The sequence below is a fragment of the Pseudorca crassidens genome, chromosome 15 (genome assembly GCF_039906515.1).
Source record: "Pseudorca crassidens isolate mPseCra1 chromosome 15, mPseCra1.hap1, whole genome shotgun sequence".
NCBI lineage: Eukaryota > Metazoa > Chordata > Mammalia > Artiodactyla > Delphinidae > Pseudorca > Pseudorca crassidens.
In genome coordinates this window covers 66557708-66580442 of record NC_090310.1, presented here as the reverse complement: position 1 = coordinate 66580442, position 22735 = coordinate 66557708, and the positions used below count along the sequence as shown (strand labels likewise).

At 51.6% G+C, this 22735-nt stretch overlaps 1 protein-coding gene across 11 annotated transcripts in view; it reads right to left on the bottom strand.

The window, feature by feature from the left end:
* DLGAP4 (DLG associated protein 4) overlaps positions 1 to 22735 on the bottom strand; it is a 202486-nt gene that overhangs the window by 59626 nt on the left and 120125 nt on the right. For 6 of the 11 annotated variants that reach the window (XR_010935248.1, XR_010935249.1, XM_067708038.1 and 3 more), the window contains exons 6-8: positions 22575 to 22625; positions 20350 to 20415; positions 19281 to 19521 (exon numbers count right to left, since the gene is read on the bottom strand). Coding sequence is in view for 9 of the 11 variants with exons in the window: in XM_067708038.1 (XP_067564139.1) it covers positions 19281 to 19521; positions 20350 to 20415; positions 22575 to 22625 (358 nt within the window). In the remaining 2 variants the exon portion in view is untranslated. Of the gene's footprint in view, positions 1 to 8863; positions 9887 to 19280; positions 19522 to 20349; positions 20416 to 22574; positions 22626 to 22735 lie in introns of those variants that run through there. The other 5 variants (XM_067708035.1, XM_067708034.1, XM_067708032.1 and 2 more) reach the window with 4 other exon arrangements.

Genomic DNA, 22735 nt, shown 5'->3' with positions numbered 1-22735 from the left:
ACAACCCAATCCAAAAATGGGCAGAAGACCTAAATAGACATTTCTCCAAAGAAGATATACAGATTGCCAACAAACACATGAAAGGATGCTCAACATCACTAATCATTAGAGAAATGCAAATCAAAACTACAATGAGGTATCACCTCACACCAGTCAGAATGGCCATCATCAAAAAATCTACAAACAATAAATGCTGGAGAGGGTGTGGAAAAAAGGGAACCCTCTTGCACCGTTGGTGGGAATGTAAATTGATACAGCCACTATGGAGAACAGTATGGCGGTTCCTTAAAAAACTAAAAATGCAACTACCATACGACCCAGCAATCCCACAACTGGGCATATACCCTGAGAAAACCATAATTCAAAAAGAGTCATGTACCACAATGTTCACTGCAGCTCTATTTACAATAGCCAGGACATGGAAGCAACCTAAGTGTCCACTGACAGATGAATGGATAAAGAAGATGTGGCACATATATACAATGGAATATTACTCAGCTATAAAAAGAAATGAAATTGAGTTATTTGTAGTGAGGTGGATGGACCTAGAGTCTGTCATACAGAGTGAATTAAGTCAGAAAGAGAAAAACAAATATCGTATGCTAACACATATATATGGAATCTAAAAAAAAAAAAAGGTTCTTCAGAACCTAGGGGCAGGACAGGAATAAAGACGCAGACGTAGAGAATGGACTTGAGGACGTGGGGAGGGGGAAGGGTAAGCTGGGACGAAGTGAGAGAGTGGCGTGGACATGTATACACTACCAAATGTAAAATCGATAGCTAGTGGGAAGCAGCTGCATAGCACAGGGAGATCAGCTTGGTGCTTTGTGACCACCTAGAGGGGTGGGATAGTGAGGGTGGGTGGGAGGGAGATGCAAGAGGGAAGAGATATGGGGATATATGTATATGTACAGCTGATTCACTTTGTTATAAAGCAGAAACTAAGACACCATTGTAAAGCAATTATACTCCAATAAAGATGTTAAAAAATATATATATATATAGGTTTTCAGAATGCAAAAGAAGGTAACAAACTTTTAGGTGCACAGATTCTTCAAAACAGCAATTTCACTTGCAGGAAGGAATGGCTCCCACAGTGATGCTTGCCCACATGTATACAGCCAGGTGGGAAGGGTGCTGGCTGCAGCGCTGCTCGTAGCAGCAAGGCTGGGAACAACCTAAATGTCCCTGAGCAGAGGACTGGACAAACAACGGGTGGTCCATCCGTCAATGGACTGCCACACAGCCACGTGTGTACCCACAGGGAATACCGACAACAGAGACATCCTTGTGTGAAGAAGACAAGGTACAGAACAGCAGGCAGTAGGTAATAAAATGGGATGTATTGACACAGCTGCCCGTGTATGCAGAGTATTTCTGGAAGGAAACATCAAGACTGCTCACAGTCATTATCTAGGAGCCTAGGTGGGAGAAAGACTAATTTTTCACTGGACCCCTTTTTTTCCTACAAAGTTTGAAATGTTTAACCACATACATGTATTGCTTTCTCAATAAAAGCATAATTTTTGCACATAAAAAAATAACTCCAGCAAAATGTACCCCAAGAAGCTTCCCTCTAGGTCTCAGGCATCAGACTCCCTGAGGGCAGGGCCCAGACACCTGGATTTTGACGTCTCCTCAAGGGCTGCTGGTCTAGTCTTGCAGAACAGGTGGTCAGCCTCTGACAGTAGATGGAGGCAGCCTGGACAGCACAGGCCTCTGGGCAGGGCAGAAAGTAGCAGGGAAGACTCAGAAAAACTTGGCCTTACGGCATAAGAAGGATTTCAAGAGGGCTTTGAATGCTCAGTAGGTACAGCTGAGAGGGGAGGGTTCCTACAGGAAGGACTGGGGAAATTAAGTCAGGCTGGTAAGACAGGGGAAGGGGAAGAATAATGTCTCTCTCAATATGGGATCCTGTCCCCTCCAATACTTGGTTCCCACTCATGGGAAATGAGGGGGCTGGGAGAGTCCTTTCCAGACTGATATCCTAAGATATGCCTTTATTTCATCTCATTTAATATTAAAGGAAGCAAGGAGGGTCCCCAGCTTAGCACATGGCCACAGGGCTCCACACCTGTGCAGACTGTAATCAAATATTTGGAGGCTGCAGAAAATTCAGGCCCGGATCTTAGGTACAGCAGCCCTTGAGCGACTTCCTCCCCCTCGGGAGGAGCAGATGGCCTTCTGTAGAGATGCCCTTCTTCACCTTCTCGTTAATAATTAAGTCATTACCAAAGACCTCTTCTGTCACTTTTGAAGTTCAGTTTGCAGAGACTTGCTGCCTTGGCTTGCTTTACCATGATGCTCCAGGCTGAAGGCTCACAGGCTACAACAGTCTAGATCTAAGCCTCAGGCCCAAACTCCAGGGGTCTGCAGTGGAAAGAGCCCAAGGTGGGGGTCAGGAGCGCTAGGGTGAATCCTGGCTACACCTAGATGATTCTGTGGACTCTGGGAGGTCAGAAGCTAAGTCTCTAAGACGGCTCTGCTTGCCACTGTATCCCCAGGGCCAGCTCGTCGCCTGGCACACAGCAGGCACTTAATAAATATTTGTTGAATAAGTGAACAACAGCTCAGCCAGTGAATCCCAGAGTGACCTTGGGCAAGTCACTTTCTGGAAAATGACGATGACAAGAATAGCAATCCTCTTAGGGCTGTATAAGAACCTAATGAGATAAAGTAGATGTAAGTGCTTTGAAATTAAAAAACAGGCTACACAAATATTAATGATCCAGAAACAATGTGCTATAAACGAAAAGAATGAATACATATGAGAATGATCACATTTACAAGAAAGCACCTGGCAAATGGTAAAGCATTAATCAAGTGAATAACTACAATTGAAAGGGACAGCACAGGTCAGTCTAGTTCACTGTTCCAATATCCGAACATTTCTCAGGCTGTGTCTGTTCCAAAGGAGCACAAAAATCCCTCATCAAAACCTTTGTCCTGATTTTGGTATGAATTTGCCAAAGTAGACTGGCAGAAGGATCCTGGGGGTGTTTATTGGAGACAAGGGAGGAGTGGGGTGAGCGGAACACAGAGGCTGTGCCTGCCATGTGGCCTCATGACCCCAGGACAAGGCCCTGCTCAGGGCGGCACATCGAGAATGACTGGCCACCAGTTTCCTAGTTGCACACTGCCGCCAACCATTGCTGCCTCCCCTGCTAGCCGCTCTTCAGCACCAGTCCCCTTCCCCTTCCCTCTGCCCAGTGGCTATCCCTGGCTGCAGCCTGGGAAATAGCCTTCATCACCTTCATCACCTGGCTCTCCTGTGTCGCGAGCACCTCGGTCAAGTCCCTCCCTGCCTCTGTGGCTGGGCCAGGGCCCACCCTCTCCGGTGGGGGCTGGCTGCGAATCCCAGTGGGCCCAGTCATGGACATGCCCACTGTTGCACTAGACACACACGAGAGCCAGCTCTGGAGGATGCTCACAGCCTGGCGAGTAAAACTGCTGATGTGAAGGCCCCTCAATTCCCTGACTCTCCCACCTTGAAGCAATTCTGAGCTGCTACCCAGCCCCAATCTCCCAGGTCTTTAGAAAGTAGGGGGTTCTGTCCTTTAGGGGATGTATTAGGTGCCCCCAATTCAAGGGGCAAGAAGGCTCAGATTCCTGGGATCCTAACAGTAGGAGGTTCCTTTCCAAGAAGCAGAGCTGAACTGTGGGAAGAGCCAGCATTTGCAGACAGTCACCTTTGGGTCTGAGCCACATGTTCCTTATTTGTAAAATGGGGACGGTAAGTCCACCTGCCTCGGGCTTGCTGTAAGGATTTCATGAGAGCATCCATGAGGGTCCTGGCACAGAGCAGGTGTGAGAGCAATGTGCTCAGACTATTATTTCCTGCTCCAAGTAGCGACACCCAACATCTTTCCCGCTGGCCCATCAGGCCCCCTGGTCAGGCTCTCCTCAGAGAACACAACATCCTCCGCTCCCCCAACTGGCCCTTCCCTCTCGCACGGGCTCCACCGGAACCCTGCCCTCTCCCTTCTCCAGGTTGCCTACAAAGCTCCTCCCTGTTGTCACTTTCATTCATTCCAATTCACCCAGCCTGACTCATCTTGAAAAAATCCTCCAGCTGTGCCATCCCGGCTCTAAAATCTGCCATGGCTCTCCAAAGCCTCTGCTCTTCAGCTCGCGTTCTATGCTGCCTACAATCTCCTGGCTCCTCCCTGAGCCCTGATGCATCAGCAAAACTAGTCTACTGTTTCCATAATATGCACTTACCCTGTCTAGCCCCCACACCTGTGCCTCTGCAGAAACCATTCCCAGGAACGTCAGCCCCAATGTCGGCCTCTGCGAATCCAGCCCCCCTCACGAGGGCTCTTGTTTCCTCTGGGTCACGCTCACTTCTTCCTTCTCAGACAATGCTTTCCTTCAGCAGATGCTTAATTACAGACTGTCACACAGTCTCTCATAATTGTAGGCCTTGTCTCCCTTGTCAGATCCTAAGTTCCCAGGGGCAGAGGCCCTGTCTGTCTGGTCTCTCCCATCCTCTCAGAGCCTGGCCCAGGGCTGGGAGGGCAGGTTCCTGGACAGAAAGTGTTTTCCAAGCCCAGCTCAGCTCCAGGCTGAGCCAAGTCCAGCTCCAACCACTTGGGACCACTTTTCTTGCTTTTGTCCTATTCACTGGCCAAACCAGACCTCCATGCACCAGCTCTCCCCAGGGTGACCCAGGCCAGGGACAGAGAAATGAGGGAGACCTGGGTGGGGAGACAGCACTACGGCTCTCACCTGGCCCTGACATGGTCTTCTTCTGGGATCCGAGGCACATCCCTGTCCCTTTTCCTCCCTTAGCATGCTTCTTATACTGAGACAAGAAACAATAACCTTTTAGCTCTAGAATATGGATTTTATTTGTCTTTAAGGTAGCCCTGGTTCCCAGGAGTGGGTGGGTGAGGAACCAGCTGATTCCAACATAGGCTGAGGGAGGCGAGGCAGCCACAGCCAGGACGGGGAAACCTGGGAACCTGAGAGGCACTCACACCTCACACCTCGATAGCCTCATTAAGTTCCTGTTGACGAGTGGATTGCATTCCTGCCCAGATGTTCAATTCTACAGCCCTCACCCTGGCCAGGTCTGACAGTGTCTGCTGCTGGGACTGAGCAGGGGAAGGGTAATCTGCTTCTGGAAACAACCAATTCTGCCTGAAACAAAGACCATGATGAGGGGCCAGTCTCCTCACCTGTAAAATGGGGATAATATTGGGACCTGTATCATAGGATTGTTGCAATAATGCAGTGGGATAATGCCAGAAAGTGCTTAGCACAGTCCCCGACACCCAGTGAATGGCAGTGTAGCAGACAGGTTCCCATTTCTTGAAGGGCCTTTACAACACGAGTTTGCATCCTCAGAGCAACCTGTGAGGAAGGCATTTCCATCCCAGTCTGACAGGGAAGAAAACTGAGGCGCAGAAAGTCGACCAATCCAAGGTCACACAGCAGGGACAAGCCAAACTGTGACACCAACCCGAGAAACTCTCAGTTCAGCTTTACCCAGAGTGTGGCCCACAGGTTTCAGCATCAGACTCCTCCAGAGGGCTGGTTTAAAAAGCTGATTCCTGCCCCCAGACCTGCCAAATGAGAATCTTTGGGGATAGAGCTCAGGAACCTGAACTTTGTAAAGATGAGGAGCCTAATTTTTATATGAGGAAACTGAGGCACAGAGAGGTAAAGTGATCTCCAAGGTCACACTTTCAGCAAGTATGGACCTGGGACCGAATTCACAGTCTGACTCCAGAGGCGCCAATCAGAGACTTCCTGGAAGAGGTGGCATTTGACCATGTGGGCCTCAAAGGGAAGAGACGGCACCACGGGGGAGGGTACAGCACAAATAAAGGCTTGGAGCAGGAGAGGCCAGGCAACAACAGCTCAGTGTGGCTTGTGCTTCCAGAGCCCTGAGGTGAAGAAATACATATGGAGCCACCACTGCCGCCTTCCCCTGAGAGCCCAGAGGGAGACATTCCTGAGCCATCCGAGCTTCTGGGAGGAAAGCCTGTTGTGTGCAGGGTCTACAACCAGCAGGTCTACGGCAGTGGCCCTCTGGGTGTGTCTGGCTGCTGCTCAGGACGAGAAAGCCGGGGAAGGTGGTGACTCAGTCCCCACCCAACCTCAAGCTAGTCCCATTTAAATTTGAGATGAGCTCAGAGGTTGGGGAAATGCCAAACAAACCCTCCTTGCAGAACAGACGCCAGATCCAGAGAAGGCAGCCCGAGCCGTAGGCTACCGGGCAGCAGCAATAAATGTGGAGCAACGCTGTGGGTTGCAGGGGGAGCCAAGTCAAGAGGCCTGGGCGCAAGCCCTCCCTGGGCCCCCATTCTTCATTCACCCATGAAACAGGGAGAACTCCACTGGCTTCTGACTTCCTCCCAGGGCTGTTGTGAGGAACAATGGAAAGGAAAGAGCCTGGCAGATTACACAATGTCCCACATAGCAAGAGGTTAGAGGATCACTGCTGTTAACATATTAGAACAGCCAGGAGGTGCTTTCCTTGCTACCTGAACCCCAGCCACAGCGGGTAGAGGGAGAGGCTGGGCCTCTGCCTTGTTCCCACAAAGCAAAAAGGGATCCAGATATTATCTCGAGGTGAAAGTTCACATTTATTAAACGCCTACTGTGTACTATTTTTTAATGTAGAATCTCACTTAATCCTCACCACAACCCTGCAGTGTAATTATGATTATCTTGCGTCCAGATGAGGAAACTGAAGCTCAAAGAAAGTAACTAGCCCAAGATTACACAGGCAGCGAGTGATGCAGACCAACCAAGACCAGGTGTCTGCGGCCCGAAAACCCGCACTCTTTCTCTGGAACAGTTTGTATAAGAGGCAGAACATGTCTGGCATAGGGGTCCAGCTCAAGCACTGCCTCCTTCTGGAAGCCGTTTTGATCCCTTTGCCCGGACAAGATCTCTCTCCGATGAAACGCCACAGCACATTATCAGCACACATCTGGCAGCACTCAACACATTCTGCCTCTTATTTTGTGATCAAGCACACTTTTAACAGGTAAGATAAGATGTAGGTGCAAATAGGTGGTATTTCAGTTACCTTAAAATCCTCAAATGTCAGGGCTGGAAGCACCTAAGAGAGCACAACAACCAGCTTCCTCATTTTTTCGAAGGAAAAATACAGACAGAGGAAGACACTTGTCTGAAGTCATACAGCATCTTAGCATCAGAGCCGAGAATAGAACCCTGGCATTCTGCCTCACACAATTTCTCTAGGGATTCCATGATTTCAGAATCAGCCTCAGGACAAGGATTATCATTCTCACTTTACAGATAAGGAAGCTGAAGCCCAGGCGAAAGCAGCCTCCCTGACAGGTGAGATGTGGGGACCACAACCCTGATTCCCTCCACTTTCAGGCCAGAGACCAAGCCCTTTCTCCTCCCTGCTGCAAGTAGTCTGTGTAGCGCGTCAAGCTCAGGGCCCACAGTAAAAGGTCAACGGATGCTGGAAACTGTCATTATACACCAGTGCGCAGGTGACACCAGCCAGACAGCGACCTCCTCAGAGGCAGTGCTACGGCAGAGGACACAGGAGTCCTGGCTGAAATCCTCTGTGGGTCCCTGGTCTCTCGTGAGACGAGGGGGCTACAATAGCTGATCTTATCTCCTGCTCCAAACTTCTGGGACATCTGAGGCTCCTTGAAAGCAGACCCCAGCTGTCTGTGGAGCATCTCTCAGCTGAAGCCTTTGTTCCCCCACTCTATGGGAAGCTGGAAAAGCAGGTGGGGCTCACAGCCACAAACTGACAGACTTTATTCCCAAGTGCCACTGGCCAAGCAGGGCCCACCCTTAAACAACAACAGGATGGAACATGGAAAATCCAACTGTCTCCAGCACAGACATCCAGCTGGGCACACCCACCTATCTTTACAAACTGGCAAAGAGCAACCAGGAATGGGGGCATAAAAAGGGGCAGCCTGCCCCCTGCCCTATTGGAAGGGCAGGTGCATTTCTGAACAACCAGGTGGCAATGGAGTGGGGGGAGGGTAAAGAACTCTGGGCTGGGGAGTCCCAGGCCTGGATCCCTGTCCCAACTCTGCCATGAACTAGCCTGTGTGCCCCGGGCAAGCTGCTTTCCCTTTGTGGGGCTCAGTTTAAAGACAGGCTGACAGCTCCCGAAGTGTCTTTACAGATGTTTCATTTGATTGTCACGACAACGTTGTGAGGCTGCCATAATTATTCCCTTTTTACAGATGGAGAAACTGAGACTTGGAAAGGTTGAAGGTCTTATTCAAAGTCACACAGCTTGAGGCTGGCCGCAGAGGTCTTAGACCACCAAACCCAATCCTCAAGGGTGGTCAGGTTAAAAACAACCCCTCTCTCCCCTCACCCTGATTGACAGTCTCCACAAGACCAAGGCAGCACAGACCCTGGTTCACCTGCCCAGTCTGGTGGCTGGCAAAGTTCTGGCCACAAACCGCACAGCCCAGCTGCCTAGGAGGCCGCACCCCCCATGCAAAATTTGATTACTCAAGTTGGCAAGAACGCAGTCCCCACCCCCAATCGGGTCTAAATAAACGCCCAAGTGATATCACATCCTGCTGGCTCCAAAATAGCCCAGGCCTGCCCACAAGCAATCACAAAATGCCAGGCCATGCAGGGCCAAGCGGGCAGGGATGCCCAGCCCGTGGCACCGTCCACACACACAAGCAACTAAAGCAGAAGCCTCAGAGCAGGAAGGCTCCCCCTCCCACCTCTGCCAGACAGCCTGGCCCCTCCCTCCTTGCCCCCTTTGTGGGGAGGCCCCAGAGCCTCCTGCCCCAGCGCCAGCCCTCGCCCCAGCGCCAACCCCATGGAGCCTCGGCCGCGGCCAGCCTGCGGGCGCACTCCAGCCAGACCCGGACACCCCACCACTCACATTGCTTCAAGAGCTCCAGACACAAAGCCATGAGGGCCGGATGGGGGTCAGAGACCCAGAGACCGGCAAAGACAGAAAAGGGGAGAGGGAGAGACACAGGAGCAGAGAGAAGGGGAGACAGGGGACGGGGGCAGAGAAAGCAAGGGGGAGCGGCAAGAGCCCTGGCAAAGGAGTAGCCTTAAAGGGAGGTCTGCAGCGCAAGAGACATCGAGTGGCGACACCAGCAAGACAGATGCGGGGGCAGAGAGAGGCAGGGAGAGCAAAGCAGGGGGCCCCGACCCAGAGGAATGAGGAGCGTGGAGGCCCGAGAGAACAAGGAGAGAGCGACAGGGGACAAACGAAGGGAAGGCAGGGAGGGGCGCTGAAGTCTGGGAGCTGGGGAGCTTTGGGGGTTCCAAGGAGAGACCCCAAGGGATCTAGGAGGTATCAGCGTATACAGGGGACACCAAAAGAGGGAAAACCCTGAAGCAATGAGGGCTAAGAGGAGGCAAGACCCCCAGGATTTGGGGGGACAGATGGAAGGGAGGACCCTCAAGGGATGTGCGGGAAGCTCAGAGGAGAGCCTTGGGGGAGTGTGGAAGGTGTTCAGAAAAAAAAAGGTCCCCAAAGATGAGGGGCGCTCAGAGGGGGTAGGATCTGAGGGATGAGACGAGCGCCTTGAGGGGGACCCGAGATCGGGGAGCGAGGGAGGGGCTGGGAGGCAGCGCGAGGGCAGAGACAAAGAGACAGCGAGCCAGGGAGAGACAAAGCGGGCGGAGCGGGGCTACGGGCCCGAGGGCTGGTGGCCGGACAGAAGGACGGAAGCGCGAGCGGGCGGGGGGACGGACGGACGGACGGACAGAAGGGGAGGAGGGCGGGGGCAGGGCAGGGCCGGGCGGGGGCGGCGCCCGTCTCCTCGCGGGGCCGCGGCTGCTCCGGGCGGCGCTGGGCGGGCCCCAGGCGTCCGGGCTGAGGAGGCGGCGGCGACGACGTGGACCGGACAGACCGACGAAGTGACCGACGGGCTGGCGGCAGCTGCGGCCAGTGGCGGGCACTCACCCTCCTCCCTCACGCGGCCCGGCCCGAGTCTCCGGTTTTGTACGCCCGAGGGGCGGGGCCTCTGGGTTAAAGCCCCAAGCCGGCCCCGCCCCGCCCCGCCCCCCGCGTCACGCGCGCGCGCGTCGCTCGGGACTCCCGGGATGGGCGGGGGCGCGCGCAACCCTCTCGGCACGTGGCCGTAGCGCGCGCGCGGAGGGGCGTGTGCGCAAGCGCGCGGGGCGCTCAGTCCAGCCTACGCCCAGGCCGCCCGACCCCGAGAGGGAGCGCGCGCCCACGTCAGCACGCGCATGCCTAAGCACGGGGGACTCCGCCCCTCTAGCCGCCCCCACCAAACCGGTTCCAGCTGGAACCAGACGCATGCTCCCTGACGCGAGAGCGGCCAGCAGAATCTGCACGAGTTTACCGTGGCGACACCTGGCTGTTCCCAGGGGAAACTGAGGCTCAGAGCAAGCAGTCTGAGGTGGTCTTCTCATCTCTGTGTGGTCAGATTAGCCCCCCAGGTACTATCGACTGTACGTCCTAAGTGTTTCTAGTTGTCCCCTCTACTCCATCCTCACTTTGCTGTGCTCATCTGAGGTCCTCCAGGTTGGGTTAGAATCCCTGCTCATACTCCGGAGGGCTGTGTGACCTTGGACAAGATACTCATTCAACCTCCTAAGCCTTCATTTCCTCCATAGTAAAAACCATCACATCCAGGATGCCTTGGAGAGCCAAGTGCAGTAGGAGCTGCCTGAATTCATAAATCACTCCCTTCGTGGCTCATGGCCTTCCCAGTTCCCCACTTCTCCCCTGCGAGTCCCCTTACTCACAGTCCTGGTCCTTGGGGTCTCATCCCTCATCTGCGCCTACCTGCAGATCCAGCTTCTGCTCCCCCACCTGCCTTGCTGGGTGACCTAGGCAAGTCCCTTCCCTTCTCTGTGCATCTCTTTTCCAAATGTAAAGTGGAGAAAAGAATCTTACTCAAGGGACTTCCCTGGTGGTGCAGTGGTTAACGATCTGCCTGCCAATGCAGGGTGACGCTGGTTCAATCCCTGGTTGGGGAAGATCCCACATGCTGCGGAGCAACTAAGCCCATGTGCAACAACTACTGAGCCCGCATGCCACATCTACTGAAGCCCATGCTCCTAGAGCCTGTGCTCCACAGCAAGAGAAGCCGCCACAATGAGAAGCCTGCACACCGCAACGAAGAGTAGCCCCCTCTCGCCACAACTAGTTTCTCTAGACCACGCGCAGCAACGAAGACCCAGCGCAACCAAAAATATAAATAAATTTTTCTTAAAAAGCATCTTACTCAAGAAGATGATACAGTCTTTCCAATACCACTGTCTTGCATAAAGGTAATAGTAACAAAAGCAACTGAGGGCTATTGAGCCTTTTTTGATGCCAGGCACTGTACTAAGCACTTCGAAAATATTAGCTTACTTTGCCCGTCTCACAGTCACTATGCTACACCTATACCATTCACTTAGTATTTATCTTTAGATTGATTACTTAGGAAAATTCAGGAAGCCCCAAAGCACAGGCCTGACTCTGTCTTGCTCCATCCCAACCACACCAGCCCTGCTCCTCCTCCAATGCACTAGGCACCCTCCTGCCTCAGGGCCTTTGTACCACTCTTCTCCCTGCCTGGAGTACCTCCCCAGCACTACTCCTGCCCTCACTTCCTTCAAGTGCTTGCTCAAACATCTGTCTCAGTGAGTTCTATCCTGGTACCCTGTTTATGCTGCAATAGCCCCGTCCTCCTGCTGCCGGCACTCCCAGTACTCCTTGCCCTACACTACTTGCCAGTAAACCACATACTTATTTGAGTTTTTTATGCTTATTGTTTTGTCTGCCTCCCCCCATATGCCCCCCCAAAAAAAGTATGTAGTCTCTATGAAGGCAGAGGTTTCCCTTTTGTTCACTGATGTATCCCTGGTGCCTAGAGCAGAGCCTGGCCCATTGAGGTTATCAGTAAGCATCTATTCAATGAAAGGGCTGCCTCACTGCAAAGCTCTTGCCCTTAACTATGGCCTCAGGGCCTCTGAGGTTCAACTTAAGCACCTTAGTCTCTCCTCCTTTGGCCTGATCTCTCTACCCCTGAGGGAGTAAGGAATTATTCTTGTTCAAGAATCTCAAAGCTGGGGTTCCCAGCCTGCCCACCAGTTCTTAAGCCCAATCACTATTTCCCCCAGAAGGCTCAGTGGGTCTGCCTAAAAATGGGACTTAGGAGAGTGACCCAGTTAACCAGGAACTTCCTGGTCCACGGCTGGGTGGGGCTGTGGGAGGAAGCCACCTTCTGCCCAGTGCCCTCTAGGGAGAGGTGCCTATTTCAGGAGGTGGGAATTCTCACTCTAGGAAGGCCTCCTGGACACTCCCATTACTCTCTGACTCTATGGCCCCTGCCCAGGCCTCACTGTGCCTTGCCTGGACCACTGCACAGCTTCCAATCCATCCTGCCCATGTGGCCAGATAATTCTCCCTGAAACTCCTGTGACCCCACTGCATCTCTTTACCAGGACCTTGGATGGCCCCCCCAACACACGATAATGGGGAACTCAAGCCAGGCAGACCGAGGTGGGAAACAGCTCCTTGACCTTCTAACTGGGTGACCCTGACTTGACACTCACCTCCTCTAGGCTACAGTTTCTTTGTAAAGTATCTGTAAACATGTATGTGTGTGTGTGGGGGGGGGGGGGGGTTAACTGGGCTAAATAAGGAACGTCAGATAAGTGCAACATTCTGGACAAAGTAGCCATCACTGATCGATGGTGACACATCTCTCTGCTTAACCCAATCTCAGTCCCGAGCTCCAGGGATCAGAGATGACATGTGAGTTGAAGTCTATTTGCATCTCTGGTCATGATGGTCTTTCAGGTTCCTCTCAGCCCTGATATTCTGGGGATTGGAGTGTCCAGCCTGATAGGAGCCTGTAGTGTAATAACCGGAGATTGTGGAGGGTTAGGCCTGGGAAAGGGCTTGGGAGACAAGGCTGCCTGGAAGTTTGGCTGCTTACTGGAATTTTGTCAGCCTCCCTTCCTGTGTCTATGGAGGAGAGAGTAAATCAGAGAAGAAACTGGGAGAGTTCTGGGGGAGGGGAGAGGGGACAAAGAAGGGAGGACAGAGCATTCTGTGACTCAGATAGGAGGTGTTTGGGGGTCCCCAAACCCAAGCCTCACAACATAGATGGAGAAATTGAGGCACAGGGAGGGGTCAGGACCCACCCAGAGTGACACAGCACAGCTGAAACTAGAACTCAGGGCCCCTGAGCAAGGAGCAAGTGTGTTTCCCAGTCCAGAAACCTATCCCAAGCGCTGCCAGAGAGTGCCTCCAGGTGTGTGCACATGTGCGCGTGTATACACGTGTACTCATGTGCAGCTGCGGGGAATGCAGTTGGTGCGGGGCAGGGGTAGGTGGCAGGTACCACCCAGCAGCCACCGCTCCTAGGTGTTGTCACAGTCTCCCTTGTGATTCAGAGGGAGTGGGAGAGACACAGAAAGGAGGCTGGGGAGGGAGAAGGGCCAGAAATTTAGAAGAAAGAAAGGGAGAGAGGCTGGGGGGGAGAAACAGGGCTGAGGGAGACAGGCAGACAGAAGGTTAAGATGATGGAGGGGAGGGGAAGCTGGAAGAAAAGGATGGAGGAAGGGAGGGAGAAGAGGAGAATGAGCGCTAATGGGGGATGGGCAGCGTCAGCGAAGGGAGGAGTGGGACGGAGCGCGTTCTCTGTTCTTTCTTTTCTTTCTCAGAAGTGGAGAGAGAGGAGGCAGGATGGGGCAGACTGAGGGGGTAATGGCACCCCCGTGGGCCCTCCCAGGTAGGTCCTTTGGCTGGGGAGGGGCATGTGTATGTAGTGAAGCTTCTGTTTCCCCCACCATCCTGGCTGGGGCCGACCCTGCCTGCCAGTCACCTGCCAGAGCTATTTCTGGAATGTGGAATCTGGGTCAGAGAAGGGGAGGGACAGAGGGGGTGCTGACAGCTGGGAAGCTGGTCAGCCCCCAGCAAGCGGGTTGGGGGGTGGGCAAGCTCCATGCCCTGCCCAGGGCCACTCCGGAGGGGCCCGCCCCTCCCAGGCTCTCACCATCTCAGTAAGTGGCCTTCACATCCACCCACCTGCTGGCATATGGCCTGAGAGCATATGTGCCCATGTGAGGGTGACAAAGAGCTTTCATGCCCCTCAGCGACTGGGGGCTCAGAACAGCCCTAGGTGGGGGACAGGCCCCGGACTGCTCACTTCCTGGAGACATATGCTGAGGACAGGGGGCAGCCTTCTGAGCAAGGGTGACCCCTGCAGGGAGACAGTGTCTGAGGGAGGGTGTACCTGTGGGTGGTGGGGTGTGTCTGTGAGGAGGGAGGTGGTTACGGGCCGGAATGCCATGGATGGTGGTGCAAGCTTTACACTGATGAAGGGTGCCACGTATAAGGGGGGTGCTGTTCACAACACAGACATAATCGAATTGTATATTTATTATGACACATCTGTGGCAGATGGCAGTAAAGGACATTATTCTAATAAAAATTGTGCATCATGATAATAGATGACAGTTAAGTGTCTTTCCTAACCCAGCACTAAGGTACTGTAGGGACCAACTGCAGCTCTGGGCACAGGTCTGAAAAATCTGGTGGCTTTGGTTTTCCCTGCAAGGCAGGTGAGTTTACTTGCTGAGCTTGAGAGGATCAGGGGTTGGAGGAGAGAGGAGCATGTACGTAGTAGTCACTATGGAGACCTGGAGGCAGGGCTGAGTGGGGAAACACGGGGTAGGGGGGATTGTTCTGGTGGCTCCAATCTGTTAGGGGCATGATTTCCTCACAGGTGTGGAGGTGGCATGAGCCTTGAAGGAGACACACACATATGTGAGAGCATGTGCAACTGTATGTAGAGATTAGGTGTATGTTTGTGCATGTGAGAATATCAGTGTGCATGTGTTTTTATATGTTTTCAGAGAAAGAGGTCTAAGGGTACAGAACCTTATATATGTCCATAAGTAGGTATATATGTGCACACATGTCTGGGTAGGTGTCAGATGTTGCTACCAGTACTTTCTTGAGTATCCTGGTTTGGGCTTAAGCTCCCAAACTGAGAATAATTGGAGCCCCACATCCCTACATTTAAAGCCAGAAATGCTGGATTATTCATACAGGATGTGCTGAAGGGGCCGTGATTGAATTTTTGGCCTCAATTCTCAACCCTTCCCTGTGTTCATGCCCTTTGCAATGTAACTGCAGTTTCTCCCACAAAAGGTTGAGTGTATTTCCCTGGACCTTGGCTTTGGGCTCATGTGACTTGCTTTGACCAACCAGATGTTCACAGGTGTGACACAGAGACTTGAAATGAGCTTGTACCGTGGGATTTGCCCTCTTATACTTCTGCCACCACCATGAGAAGTACATGCCTTGGCTAGGGCACTGATTCCAGGAGTGCGCTTTGGTTCCAGGAGGAGAATATAGGACATGCAGAGCAGAACCAGCCAACCAAAAAACTCATGAATGAGAACAAATGCTCATTACTGTGTGCCTCTGACATTAGATGTGCTTGTTTGTTACACGGCATTATTGCGATAATAGTTGATAGATACAGAAATTGGTACCAAGAGTGGGGTGTATAAGCAACAAAAACAAAAATATGTAGCATCGGCTCTGGGACCAAGTGGTGAGCAGTGAGCAAACTGTTAGAGGAGGCTTGAAAAAAGGTTACCCATACTCTGCAGAGGCAAAATGCTTGGTAAAACTGTCAATCTACAGTAACTTGAAGAGAACCGATGGATTTGGGCAAGAGAGTTTCCAGGTAAAATGTTGAAAGCAAGAGCTGGCTCCTTTGGGCTGAATTTGATAAGGACTTAGAAGAAAGAGGAATTCATAAAAGAAATAGGGAGTGTCACAGGGAGTGTTTAGAGGGAATACAGAGAGCCCAGAACTCGCTGAGTTGGACAAGAGATCAGTCAACTCCAGCTTCTCCAGCCAGTAAATCAGTTTCAAATTAATATACAGCCTGGGGACAAAGATCAGACCAAGGTCATGGCCTTAAGATACAGCATGTGGGTCAGATCAAATCGAAGATGTGGTTATGACATCTTTTATTAATACTCTAAAATAATAAGGTACCATTCAGTAGATGCTCTCAGCTGCTCAAAAGAGCTTCTAGAAAGCTTAAGAGCATGGCCCCACAGAAGCCTGATGCACCCAAAGTCATCATAATTGAGTTGAGAGAGACTGACATGACTCAAAAATAATTGTGGGTGTGCTTTTTGGTACATGGGGTTAAGTGGAATCAAATACATAGAAAACCCATAAAGTGTTTGAGGGAGGTGTGTGGCCAAAACTATGATCAGCTTAGGCTCAAGGGACGAGACCGCTCAAGATGTAAAAAGACAACTGGGTCCCTAACTTTCTTCAGGCAGGAAGCAGACAAAGAAGGCTCTTTGGCTGCCCAAAGGCCTATTCTCCAATGCTTTCTTTAGACAATGCCAGCAAGGCTAATGGAAAAGAAAGGGCTTTCAGAGAGCAGAGCCAAGAGCTACGGAAAACCATGGCTTAGGGAATCAACCCCAGAGCATAGAGCTTGGGCCTAGTCAAGAGACATTCCCTTTCCCAGAGTATTTGCCCAACATCTGCCCAGAAGGACTTCAGAATGGCCATGGATCAGTAAGTCTCTGAACCCCTTCTCCCTCTTTCTGAACAGGAGTGTGGACTGCAGTCATCCTGTCCCTATTTTACCAAGGTATGCTGGGTGTGTGTGTGGGGGGATTGGGAGGTGGGAGGTAGATATCTTTTTTTTTTTTAATTTTAGATTTTAGGTTGCTTGATCGAGAGGAGCAACATCCATATCTGACACAGATCATGAGATGTTTTTTCCTTTTTAAAAAATGTATGTATGTATGTATGCATGTATTTATGTATTTATTTATTACTCAAGGAGAGTTGATTTACAATATTATATTAGTTTCAGGTGTACCATGAGATCCTGATGTTATGATTGGATGAGTCTTTTCAGGATCTTTGGGATAAGGGTATTTTCTGTGAGAGGGACACGAATAAGTGTGGCCAAGAAAGTGGACCACAGTAAATTGAATTACTGACCCTGATTCTTCACCCCTTCCTCTGTCCACACGGTGGGAGGATAGTTCTCCATCCCTTGTTTTTGAGCTGTGACTTCCTCTAACTAATAGGATTTTAGCAGATATTATGCAAGCAGGGACCTTGAAATGTGCCCGTGTAGTTAGGCTTGCTCTCTGTGCTTCTGCCATCAACATGAGAACACGCCCTGCTAAAGCCACTGCTCCCAGGAGGACACTTTGGTCCCAGGAGGAGGGTGAGAAACATGTGGAGGAGAGCCATTCCAGCTGACAAACTTGGGAGCAAGAAATAAATGTTACTTGTTGTATTACACTGATTTTGTAGTTGTTTGCTTTGCAGCACTATTGTAGCAATAGTTGACCAATACAGGGACCCAGACAGTTCTGGGACATGTAGCCCATCACCCATCTTCAGTCCATTCACGAGTGATTGGGGTCGGGGGAGATTGGTGAGTGAAGGTTTATTTGAAGAAAATTGTTGATGTGCTATCTGATTCCCCAGGCCCACCTCCTGCTTAGAGAACTTTCCTTGGGCCTGATGATGTGGGGAATCTGATCCTTTACCTGAGACTCTTATAAGACTGTAACAGAGTGCCTGGGAGAGCCTGGCAGGGATACCCTGGATTTGGAGGCCAAAGAAACTGGACCCCGACACCTGCTTTGGAGACTTCTAATGTGGAGAGGCTGGCAGGCTTAGCTGTGACAGCAGGTCTAGAAGGAAGGCTGTAGCAGACCAGCCTATACTTTCAGAGTTCTGCAAGGCACAGGCCTCATTTTCACATGGGTAAAGCGGGAGCTGAGGGAGACAGTAGGGCTGGAGTTGTCATCAGAGGAGTCTGCCCAAGATGCCTGCCTGGCAGGGCCAGGTCCCCTGGCAAAAAGAGGCTGAGTGCGGAGGAGGGCAACCACTGGTTGGAGAAGCTGAGACAGAATAAGCAGCAGTGGCCTGGAGGGGGATTGCCCATGCTGGGAAAGAAGACACCACAAGGGCCCTGCAAGATAGGAGAAACTCTGAAAGCACCACCTAAGAGAAAGAGCTAGCAGGTGGCATCTGTCACACAGATACTCCTGATGCCAGACAACATCTGCACTAGCGACCTTCCCCTCCCCCTGGAGGAACCAGAAATGGCCACTGATGAACAAGGAACAGAGAAGACACTCACCACCATGCCCAGCTCCCCACTGTGGGCTTCTGAGCCCAGTCAGGCCCTAGCTGCAGGTGCATGAGGTCTGAAGTAGATGAGACTGATGTTTTGAAATGAGACCAGACCCTCAATACCTGAAAATGAGACTGTTCCTTAGGGTCTAAAAATGCCTGGAAAAGCTCGGGGATCTGCCCAGGTATCAGCCACGATTTGAAAGGCAATAGTGAAACAAAGTGGTTTCTTGCTCTGCCCCCTGCCTTTGCAGTTTTCAGTCAATAAGCTGGTTTCTTGTGTATAGAATATCCATAAGATTCAGGCTCATTTATTTATATCAAACACCAACTGAGCGCTTGAAACATGTGGTTTTCCTACAATAATCCAACCTCAATGCCTTTGATTGTCAGGAGGCTCAGAGTCAAGTCTGAGAACCAGTAAGAACAGCTACACTTGTCAGCTCCTACCATGTGCAAGGGCCCGCCTAAACCTCTCCAGGCACAGCCTTAGTTCATCTCCCCTGAGAGCTCTCTGGGGTCTGGCTTATGCCTCAATTTATACATGGGGAAACTGAGGCTCAGGGAGGAAAACTCTCTAGTCAGAGTGAGATCAAAGTTCTCTCTACTAAGCCAGAAATTGTGCTATGATCTTCCTGGGTCTTGATGGTCATGGCTTGCTCTGGGACACAGGGTCCCCTTTTTCTCTGATCGTGCCTGGGTTATTGTCAGAGAACTTAGAACAAGTATCAGAAAGGACAGGTTGTCCCTGACTGTGAATATGAGAGAAATCCTGCAAACCCACCCCTTTGAGAAGGCTCAATGCAGATCCCATCCTCTTCCCTGCAGGGGCCCACCCTCCCCACAGGTTTGCCTACCTGAACTAATCCAAACAGGTAAGTAGGGCTTCAGTAAGAGCCAGGGTCTAGAGAGTCAGGGGCAACCAAGTATCTCATAAGCTCCAGCCCTCACGACCCCCTCACCCCATCCCCAGTGTTGACATCTGCCTCTGTGACAGCCCCCCACCCCCCACTGCTGCCATTTGAGCTCCAGTTCACCAGTTGATGGGAAGTTCAGCCCCAAGGCCTCCTGCTTTTGCTAGCCACCCCTCCAATCCTGGCTCACCAACCATGGATTCCTCCCCACCTCCGGTCCACCAGGAACGGTCCCAGGGGTCCCCCATCTCGGTACTCACTCGGAAGCGTGCGACTATTGCTGAGGCTGCCGGTGCTGGGAGGGGGGGAAAGGGACTGCAGGGAAACACTGTCCTCCTCCTGCGAGCAGCCCGCCTGGATGGCGCGCAGGTAGCTGTGGCTGCGGGAGCGGAAGTAGCTGGGCAGCGGCAAGTCTAGAGCCTCCGCCGCGGTCGACTCTGCTTCACTGCAGGCCGACTCGCAGGCTGCCTCATACTGGTCGCTCAGATCTGCCTCCCGTACCTGTCAGGGCAAAAGCAGGCATCAGGGGCCGGCTGTGCCCACTGGGGAGGGATGGGGTGCTTGGTGGTCGGCTCAGCTGCAGAGCTGGAGTCTGTGGGGCCTCAACTCGGCCCACCCTCCTGCTCCCGTCTCACTTAGGACACGGGATGGGCAGATGGAGCCCTTAAGAAATATACAGACTCTCTCACCTCTTTGGGCCTCAATCTTCCCATCTCTACAATGGAGGAGAAACTAGTAAATATACTTTCTAGGATGTTAGCTAGGTTATATCTTGTGTGTCCAGACTGATTAACTAATAGATTTTGAGGTCATATCTGAATTCAGCCAGAAAGAAGGCTATAATCAGTAACGTCTGTCCTGGATGTTGGAATGGGGAGGTGGCAGTAGGTGTGCTAGATATTTACCATCTTACGGTCCGATTCCTTCGTTTTTATAAGCAAAGAAACTGAGGGCTACTGAGGGGAAGATACTTGCCAGTTGTACCCAGTGAGGAAGTAGCAGAATCAATACTCCAAATGTATATTTAAGGAAGATTAATCTAGCCCTGGTGTACAGAATGGATGTTGGATATAGGGTCTGGAATGGAGGCAGAGGCCAGAAATGAAGCTGATGCAATAGTCTGGTGAGGGAAAATAATACTGGAATGAGGGTAGTGGCAGTGAGGACTGATTAGTCACACCTGCCATGGACAGTATGGGGAACGGAGGTATATATGCTATTTGCCATCTCACATCTAGTTCAACCTCATCTGGATCGTTTCTAAGTGTCCCTCTAGAAACAAGATCCTACAAAGCTGCAGCTGGGGGTGTGAGTGCAGAGGGGGCTCACCATACATACACTCTCCAATGGTTCTGGAAGGGTCTGTCTGACCCATGTCTCAGGCCATCGTGGTACCTGGGGATCACAGAGTATAAGCTGAGGAGTCAGCTGGCTGAACATGGACACTGGGTAGGGGTCCGGGAAGACACCTGGGCTACGCGGGAGGGGGCAAAAGTTGACTGAACACCATGTGGAGGAAAAGATGAAGCTGGATCTGGGGCCAGTGTGCCCTGGACCTGGCTGTGTGACCTCAGGCGGGCCAGCACTATTCTCTGGGTCAGTGTTTCCCTGTCTAAATGGACTAGAATGCCTGTGGACTCGTCTGGCACTGCATCAGGGAAAACGACTGGACGGATCATCACCCAATTTTTTTTCTGGCTGCACCGCGCGGCCTGTGGTATCTTGGTTCCCCGACCAGGGATTGAACCCGGGCCCTCGGCAGTGAGAGCGCGGAGTCCTGAACACTGGCCTGCCAGGGAATTCCTGATCATCACCCAATTTGGAGTATATGTTTGGAAAGGCCTAAATTTGCTCTGTTCCATACGGTAGCAACCAACCATGCGTGGCTATTTAGGTTTAAATTAATTAAAGTAAATAAAATTCAGTTCCTTACTCACACAAGCCACATTTCACTTGCTCATGTTACCTCACTGGACAGCATGGATGATAGAACGCTTCCAATCATCACAGAAAATTCTATCAGACAGCACTGATAAATTAAAACGTAGTCCATGTGACATACCCAAAATTCACTTGGATAGGGTATTAAAGAGATAGGTGTTTATCCTCCAAAGCTGCAGCCTGAGGTGTATTGAGAGGTCCCTGTGATTGCCAAAGGCGATGAGGTCTTGATTAGGGATTGCACGGTAATGGCCCACCTCTGGAGCTAGACTGCCAGAGTTTCATTCCCGGCTCCATCATTTTCTCACAAGAGGAATATGGGCAAGTCACTTAACTGCTCTGTGCCTCAGTTTCCCCATCTGTAAAATGGGGGCTAATTAGAGACCAGATTTCACAGGATTGTGGTCAAGATGAAATGAGATCATTCATAATCACATGCTTCGAATAGAGTTGGGAAAACTAAGCACCTGATAACCTGTACCTGTTATTACAGGCAACTTTGTGGGGCAAGTGCAAAGATTTGTCAGTGTCGGTTAAGATGCTCCCAAGCTCCCAGGGAGAGGCCAGCTGGTTAGTGCTGTTGGTATGTATCTCATTGAGGACGTACTATGCGCAGGGAACTGCCCTGGGGGTTTTATATGTGAACACATCACACCCTTATCATGAGGCTGTTGAAGGAAGGAAGAGGTCACCTGGCCCACTGTGGGCTCCCCAAAGACCCTCTGCAACAATGTGCCCAAGAAGAATTATGATATGAAGGTGGGAGGCACATGAGGCATTCGTGGCTGGAATCAGGAGATGTGGAGCCAGTCCCAGTTCTGCCCTGTAGGCCGTGTGGCCTTGGATCAGTCCCTTGCCACTCCTGGCCCCAATGAGGACTTGGGCCCAGAGCACCTTCCCTGCCTCTCTGTCTGGCCTTGGGGCTGGGGCCTGGGAGGGAGGAGAGGACCACCTCCAGGGGCAGGATGGGTATGCGTGGGATGGGGCACCCTTAGGACAGGTAGACAGTGCCAGGACTGGTGTCGTCTTCACCACCTTTGGTAAGCTTGAAAAGTCTCTGCATTCATTCCAGAACCCTAACATCCTTAAAGGTCTTACTGGAACCCAAGAAAGGAGATAAGTCAGGGGATCTTGTGGCTGGGATGTGAAGGCCAATGCCCCCAGCCCCTGATCTGTCCAAATGGAAAAGTCTCCCCAGGCCTTTCCCAGGCTTTGGGGAATGAGAGGAAGGAGGGAGCTAGAAGCTCTCAGGGTACACCTTCCTTTATCTTGGGGTTATTATTTAAAAAAAACTTTTTTTTAATTCAAGTATAGTTGATTTACAATGTTATGCCAATATCCTGGGGTTATTCTCGCCCCATCCATAGATCCTAGCCCATTCTTTTCCATTTTTGAGAAGAGGAAACTGAGGCACAGAGAAGTGAAGCGATAGGGCCAAAGAGTGGAAGGTCCAGGCACCAATGTGATTCCTGACACTACCTTCACTGGAGGGGGCTTTCCTGGTGCTGGCTCTGCTTGTACCTGCCCGGCTCAGGGGCCAGGACCACTGAGGTGCCTGAGACCCAGCCCTGGCCTCTGGGATTGGGGGACAAGAGAATGGCAAACATACTGACCTGCTGCTCGTGGCCAAACAACTGGGGGATCAGGGAGGACTGTCCAAACATCTGCAGGAAAGAGATGGGGGAGGGTTATGGGGAGACCGAGGCTGGGGGCTAGGGTTGGGTATTCAGGCCTGGCTGCAAGAGAACTTGTGGCTGGCTGGTCTAACCTCCTC